Source organism: Hakea prostrata, chromosome 1 (assembly GCF_041222555.1).
Source record: "Hakea prostrata isolate BN-2017 chromosome 1, UWA_Hpros_2, whole genome shotgun sequence".
Classification (NCBI taxonomy): domain Eukaryota; kingdom Viridiplantae; phylum Streptophyta; class Magnoliopsida; order Proteales; family Proteaceae; genus Hakea; species Hakea prostrata.
In genome coordinates this window covers 9,066,765-9,074,664 of record NC_142600.1, presented here as the reverse complement: position 1 = coordinate 9,074,664, position 7,900 = coordinate 9,066,765, and the positions used below count along the sequence as shown (strand labels likewise).

General features: G+C 38.3%; 1 protein-coding gene across 1 annotated transcript; it reads left to right on the top strand.

Annotated features, from left to right (window-relative positions):
• The first annotated feature begins 1,667 nt into the window (after positions 1-1,667).
• LOC149027246 (wall-associated receptor kinase-like 20) lies at positions 1,668-4,163 on the top strand. Its single transcript, XM_089160874.1, has 3 exons — positions 1,668-2,468; positions 2,637-2,696; positions 2,776-4,163. The coding sequence occupies exons 1-3, from the start codon at positions 1,697-1,699 to the stop codon at positions 3,837-3,839; spliced, it is 1,896 nt and encodes a 631-aa protein (XP_089017000.1). The 5' UTR covers positions 1,668-1,696; the 3' UTR covers positions 3,840-4,163.
• Positions 4,164-7,900: the final 3,737 nt, after the last annotated feature.

The following is a 7,900-nucleotide window of genomic DNA, read 5'->3' as shown; positions in this document are numbered from 1 at the left end:
ACCTGTTTGGTTACATGAGTTTGAAGATTTCAAATCTATAGAGTTATAATTTATAAAATTAAATGTTTGGTTGTGGAATGAAATCTATGGATTCATCCTAAAACACTATTTGATTGACGTGATTTTTGTGAATGTGCAAATGTATAGCTTTTTTGAAATCTTTGGATTTCAACCCTTACCCATAAATCTATAGATTCAAGTTTTTAGTGTAAAAATGTGAATCTCTAGATTGCATGAATCTAGAGATTTTTTACAACCAAATAGGTATAATTCTCAGATTCATGAATCTAAATATTTGAAATCTCTGGATTCATGTAATCAAACAGGCCTTTAGGGAGTTCTTTTTGCTTTTTATGTTTTCAGTTTTTTTTTTTTTTTTTTTTTTAATATCATACAGTTAAGAGTGTTGGCTATGAAAAATTATACATATAGAGATTTTTCTACCTCAACAATTATATATATTATAAATATACTTTTTTTTGGGGGTGGACATGACCTTATATACATCTCAATGGTCAAATTCTAGTCCAAATTACATAACAAAAATACCCAATCAAAATTTTAGTAATGATAAAAAAATGCCTCCAAACCATTAACTGAAACTAATTTTATTCAAGTGAAATCTAGTCTTATCAAGATTCTTGTATTTACAATAAGAACCTGTTTGATAACTCACAAAATGTTTATGCTCTTTTTTTTTTCTTTTTTAAACACAAGAGGGGATATTTATGCTTTGAAAAACACTAGAAACAGTTTTTTAGGCGTTTGATAAAACTTACTTCTGGAAGAAGAAAAATTGAAAATTGTAATAAAACTTTTGAAATTTGTTTGTTATATTTAGATTTTAGAGTGCCAACTTTAATAAATATCCCTTATAAATTTGTTTCACTAAAATCCAACCTGCACTCAACTTTCCTTTAATAAATAAAAAGTCAAAAGTATTTCTTGAAACAAAGAATTTCATACATTTCAATTTATGTTGCAAAACTCATGTAAAATATAACAATTTTATCAAACAACAACTAACATTCTGCTTCTCAATACAAGAAACATCAAAAACTAATTTTAAGTGGATTATCAAACGACCCCTAAGTTTATTTTTATTTATTCTCAAATTTCTTTTTATTTATTCTCTTGGACACTTGTAGATTCGTCATCATTAAAAAAAACCAAAAAAAAAAAAAACAAACAAACAAAATCGTCTACATAAAAGTTTAAATTGCTATCTTGATTTATTTATATTTTAATACACAACCATGATATCGTGAAGACATCAACCATATGAAAAATCAATATCTCTAACTTTTTTTTCTTTTTTAGTTGCAATTTTCTATGTCCCTCACGGGACCAATATCCATTTCTGACAAGGATAAATTTCCTTCCTCACCAGAATACTACCAAATAACGATTAAAATTATTTAAAAAAAAAAAAACTGAGGTAGTCTCTGCTGTGTACCCTAAATCAGAACCATTGGATGGGCATTGGGGTAGGACCCACTGCCACATCATCCAACGGCGTCAGACCCATGTTTTCATTGGAACATGTGAAACAAGTCCACGGTAAAACCTACAATAGTCTTACTCTTACGTGCCTCCTTCTAGAAACCAATAAAAATAAAATAAATATCTGCCCCCTGCTACATTTTCTGCCCCACTTTGATGTTGATGAACCAGAGGAGGAGCTCTGCTATGAACAATGTCTTCACTTCTGCCACTACTAACGGTGGCGCTGCTACTCTGCGCCGGGTGCTCTAACGCCGCACCAAGCTGCGGTAACTGTGGCAACACTTCAGTTCCTTACCCACTAAGTACCGGAACCAATTGTGGTGATCAGTCTTACAAGGTCCGATGTACAACCGCCGGCGAACTCTGGTTTGACACCCTTAACTCCACCTATCTAATCGAATTCATCAACCCATCTACCCAACGATTCGTGATTCGCCCAGCCAGCTTCGCCGGAAATACATGCATCACCACCGATTTCAACAGCCAGGGAATTCAGCTAAACAGTAGCCTCCCCTTCAACGTTACTAGCAGCAACACCATATTTTTTCTCAACTGCTCCAATCTTCTGCTCGGTTCACCTCTTAATTGCTCTTCAACGAGCCTCTGTCATTCATACATAAATGGGTCATCAGACGCGAAGGCGTGTGAACAAGCTGGTCTCTGCTGCTCGTTCAGGGCTGGTGGTTCCACCACCTCTTATTCCATTAGGGTTCAGAAGCAGGGGTGTATGGCTTACCGGAGTTTCGTGAATTTAGACTATTCTCTGCCCGTGAGTGAGTGGCCGTCGCCGGGGGTGGAGATACAGTGGATGTCGCCGCCAGAGCCCGTCTGTCAATCTCAGGCAGATTGCGGTCAGACTTCCAATTCAACATGCAAAGTCGACCCATCGACTTCTGGAGTGAAGAGATGCTTCTGCGACCCTAGATTCTCATGGGACCCCATCCATGGATCTTGTGTAAACAGTAAGTGTGACTGAAAACGCAAAACCCTACTTTTTTTTTTATCTGAAACTGTGACTGAAAATGAAAAATCCAATTTTCATTTTTATCATCAGATGCGAAAAACCCTACTTTTTTTTATCTGAAACTGTGACTGAAAATGAAAAACCCAATTTTCATTTTTATCATCAGATGCGACATGTCAAATTTCAGGAGGTTGTGGTTCCACGAACAGAACCCCATTAATTGCAGGTATGTGATGTGGAGATATGTTATTAGCATTAAACAATTGAAATCTGCAGTTGAATTTGATTGATAATCGTGTTTACAGGTTTGACGGGAGGATTAGGAGCAACGCTTCTTGTAGCGGTGCTGGGTACTCTGATCTACCGGCGTCACAGACACATCAAAGAAGCACAGGAACGCCTGGCTAAAGAGCGTGAAGAGATCTTAAACGCTAACAGCAGTGGTAAGTCAGCCAAGATCTTCTCAGGCAAAGAGTTGAAAAGGTCGACCAATAATTTCTCTGAGGAAAGATTGTTGGGCTCTGGTGGTTACGGCGAAGTCTATAAGGGTATCCTTAAAGACGGCACTATCATCGCCGTCAAGTGTGCCAAGCTCGGTAACACCAAGGGCGTCGATCAGGTCCTCAATGAAGTGAGAATCCTCTGCCAGGTAAACCATCGCAGTCTGGTACGCCTACTTGGCTGCTGTGTTGAACTGGATCAACCTCTAATGGTGTACGAATACATCTCGAACGGTACCTTATACGATCACCTTCACACCCTTAACCCCGGCATCCGTTCCGAACTAACATGGTTGCGCCGCCTGAGTATTGCACTGCAGACGGCGGAAGGGCTTGCTTACCTCCACTCCTCCGCCGTGCCACCCATATACCACCGTGACGTGAAGTCCAGCAATATACTGCTAGACGAGAAGATGAACGCCAAAGTCTCAGATTTTGGGCTTTCTCGACTTGCAGAGACTGATCTCAGCCATGTCTCCACCTGTGCTCAGGGGACTTTGGGCTATCTTGACCCAGAATACTACAGAAACTACCAGTTGACAGATAAGAGCGACGTTTACAGCTTTGGAGTTGTGTTGTTGGAGTTGCTGACATCGCAGAAAGCAATAGATTTCAACAGGGGACCTGACGATGTAAACCTGGCAGTTTATGTGCAGCGGAAGGTGGACGAAGAGAAGTTAATGGAAACCATCGATCCAATGCTCACAGGGAATGCCACCAAAAGGGACCTGGAAACCTTTAAGGCTTTGGCGTTTCTGGCACTGGGTTGCTTGGAGGAGCGAAGACAGAACCGGCCTTCTATGAAAGAAATTGCGGAAGAGATAGACTATATTATGAGTATCGCCTCCGGTGTGGTTAAAGAGGTTTAGGTGAGAGTTTCAGAAGTGGCTATATCTGTGTGTGTCTGATACAGAGTTGTGATAGAGATGAATGTGGAGATTGATGGAACTCCATGGTTATACGGGAACATGTTTGCTTCTTTTTTCTTTTTCTCTTCTTTTTGGGTGTTGTGTTGTTAATTCATGCACTATGCACATGTTGTATTTCTCTGATAGTTTGGCATGGTTCATCAATTGGTTTCAGTACCCAAGTCGAGTGGTTGCAAATGAAATAGATGATGGTGAAGAGCTACCCCTGTTCGATGGCTTGCAGCAAGACCTGAAACAGAAGTAGTTATCTTTAAATTTTCTGGGTTGTGCTATGTAAATTCCTTTTTTGAAGTTTGATCTCTTCTGAGTGGATATATATTCAGCTCTCTCTTTTCTGATAAACCTTCTTAAGTGAGTGTACATGCCGCCTAAGTAATGGCACATATACTATGCGCATGAGGGTTTCTGTGGTAGTTAATCTGGGCTCATCAATTGGTTTCAGCTACTAAATCTAGTGGTTGCAAACGAAATGGATGATGGTGAAGAGCTGACCCTGTTCGATGGCTTGCAGCAACACTTGATCGCAGAAGCATTGCTTGGGTGTGTTAATGCGCAGCACCGCACAGCGTACAGAGGTCAAGATTTCGGTCAAGATCTCAACCGCTCGTTTTGCACAAGTGTAGTACGCACCACCCAAACAAGACTTGTTACCTTAAGGGTTCGGCTCCTCTCTAGTTAGAAAATCTTCCAAGGAGTGACCAATGAATCATGAGAGGGTGCCATATATAATATTCTGGTCCTGCAATTATGATGAAAGTACCCATTTTTAGCCTAATTTAAACCCATTTGTGAAAACCTGAATGTCCTTTCAACCTACGTCTTCCTTCTTTCGAACCCCTTATTACCTTCAAAACTTCATTTGAGTATTTCAAGGTTCAATCATGTGGAGCAAGCAACAAGATAAACTTCATTTTGGATGGTTCCCATCTATTGGACCCCAAAAAAAATTTATGAATCAGACAGCAAACGTATACAAAAAGTTAATCAGATAATTAATCATTTGGATAAAAGTTATCAAATCCATATTCTATTAGTTTTGAATGCATTTATGCTGACATCCCGACATATGAGGACTACCTAGTGCTGAATGAATTATCATTGAACTGCTTGAGGTAATGGTTAAGGTAGATTAGCAAATTAATAGACGAATAAAGCACGAGAAAACCAAAAAAGACATCTATCCTGTGACTTACAGCAGCATCTGATGATTAAAATCCTGCACAGAGAGCAAATATTGGCTTGGTTTTCTTGCTGGTAACAGAAGCAGAAGCAGTGGTTTCTGATGCAGCAGGCAAGATAGTCAACAAACCCTTCATATGGTGAAGAAAGGTGCTCTTGTGGGTGTCCAGCACCTTTATGTCCTTCAACTTCTTACCACAACTTCAGCATATCATAAGAACTGCACTTCTTTACTTTCTTCAGCTCTACCTCCTTAATTAGTGAGAAGAATTCAAAAAGAGTATGGCTGGAATTGAAAGGAATAGTGGAAATGATAGCATAAACAAAGTGAGATTGAACATCTAAACAGAAACCACAGCCAAGGAATAAAGAGTTGCTCACTACTGTCCAAAATGAGCTCTTTTTTACAAACACAAACGACAAACCACCAAATTGGCTGTTTCACTTCAAGACATTAAAAATTTGCAACTATATTTTCCAAGCTGAAGAGGTGAAAGACAAACTACTATATAGTTTATTTTACTTATCCCAGTAGATAATCATGTATTTCTGTCAATATTGATTTGAAGGCAAATATGTAATCTCAATAAATCAAAACCAATTTAGAACTCAAATTGGCTGCAACCCTCCATTTAGAATTCAGAAACATTCTGGTAGACGACATGCCCCACCTTTGAAATAACTACATAGCAACGACCGTCAAAAGGGGAAAGAAGATTCAACTCCAAGATTCCTATGTTTCCATATCTGTGTGGTGAAAGAAGCAACGCACGCCCTAATCAGAATGTTCAGCATCCCCATCAGTCTAGGATAGCTAGTCTTTCTCAGTGGGGGAAGACCTTTGGTCATCCAGTCAATTATTATTCATTTCATTTTTCCTATCCATGAGACTAATTTTTACAAGCTTGAAGAATTATTACTTTTTTCTTATTAAATTCATTAAAATGGCTGAACAATGAAAGAACATAGATGTCAACAAAAGGCATAAACTGCATAGGAGACAACATAATACTTTCAAATCATTTTCTCCAATTTCCTTCTTCTCAACCCACAAGTATGCATCAAAGAATAAGTAAATGATTAGCCAAAGCTATAGTCAGGGGGAAGGTTTTTATTTCAATTTAAAAACACAAGCAACAAAGTCATTCTTATAACAGGAGAATCACATCAAGTTCCAGCCTTTTGAAGTTATAGAAATGTGCAAAGCAATCATTTCCTCATCAACTCTGACAATGAGATTGGTCAAGACACCAAATAAATTGTACCTAAATCATGAGATGTATGAAGATGATTAGTTTGCTTACTAATCATTAACTAATTGGTATTTGATTTACATTTACTCCCACTTATCATTCTGAGATTTTACTGCCTGGGTGGGTTATACAATGTTGGGGGCCACAGCAGGTTGATTTTCATCCTCAAGTCAGGCTGGTTTAAAGAGTTAGACAGCCTGTTGTCCCGCTCTTGAGAAAATCCAGTGTTGTACCCCCAGGCCAGGGAAGAGATTTTAACATGCTCGCTATTCAAGAACCGGAAATTCTGAAAGTACTAAGTGTTCACTGGTTTTCGAGCACCCTCTATAATTATGCCTTTAGCCAAAGGATACATTTTTTTCTTTACAAATTAGACAGGCCCCATCCCAACAACCTGTTGTGTATACATAACACTGTTCATGTCATTTGAGGGATGAGATCCAGGCTCAAACTTCCTCAAGTTTCCATTTTTTTAAACCCCTTTCTCCTGACTAACTCTTGCACACCCAATCTGAACTGTGCATTTGCCCAGCCTACCACACTTCTTAATTTTCATTGCAGTGCATGAAGTTGCATATTTTGCTGGTGTCTTATCTACTTAACCATCATGCTAATTGGGTTGAAAAGAAACTTTTGATAGGTTACAAGATTCTTGTGATTTGTTAATGATAGTAATTGGTGATTTATCACCACAAATTCACTTTGAATAAGGGATTTATTTAAGGATCTGCCCTGATAAACATAACCTGTTCTTCTATTATGGACAGCAAAAGAGACAGCAAGTCTTACTAGGCCCACTCACACCTATTTTTCAATCACTTTTGCCATATGAAACTAAAATATGATGGAATTTCAACTTGACATGCCGTAACTGAAATTTACCTCTCTGCTGCTGGTTCTTGCAACATTGCTGTTGTCTTACCTACTCAACCTATCTATAACTCATTTATCCATTCAACAGATTTGGAATCTATTTCCATATGCTAAAGCCTCAAGTGATTCCATCAGATGTTGAAGCCTTCTAGATTAGTCTGATCAGTCCAGTAATGCTTTTTCTTTTCTTTTCTTTTCTTTTCCTGATGTCGAGGTTTATGAGCCATGTTTAGTTGTCAGTGTTTGTTAATAACAATCTGCACAGATATACATATTGACCCAGATTACATAGGTAATTCATTGTAATCCTGGCTAAGATTCCAAACAGAGTTTAAAATCATGTGAATTAGTTATCCAAAATAACTGAACTTAACCTAAAAACCAAATAGGACACTAAAATTGGCTCACAATACCTATCATGCTTAATACGAATAACTCTGGCCTTTGGTTTAAAACAAAGAAATGGATACTACATTAGCCCAACTCATGTGGCTAACTTAGCACACCAATCATTGCCATTCAACCCATTTAATCCCATTTCTTTAACTTGTATACTGCATACTGGCCAAGCACCTGAGTGGTCGAGGATGCAACAGCAAGAACAACGTAGGTCCTTGACATTATCTACTACTCTAGTAGCTTAAGAAACTCTCCAATGTAAGTTGATTTGCAGCACTGATACCATTTCTAGGTCTT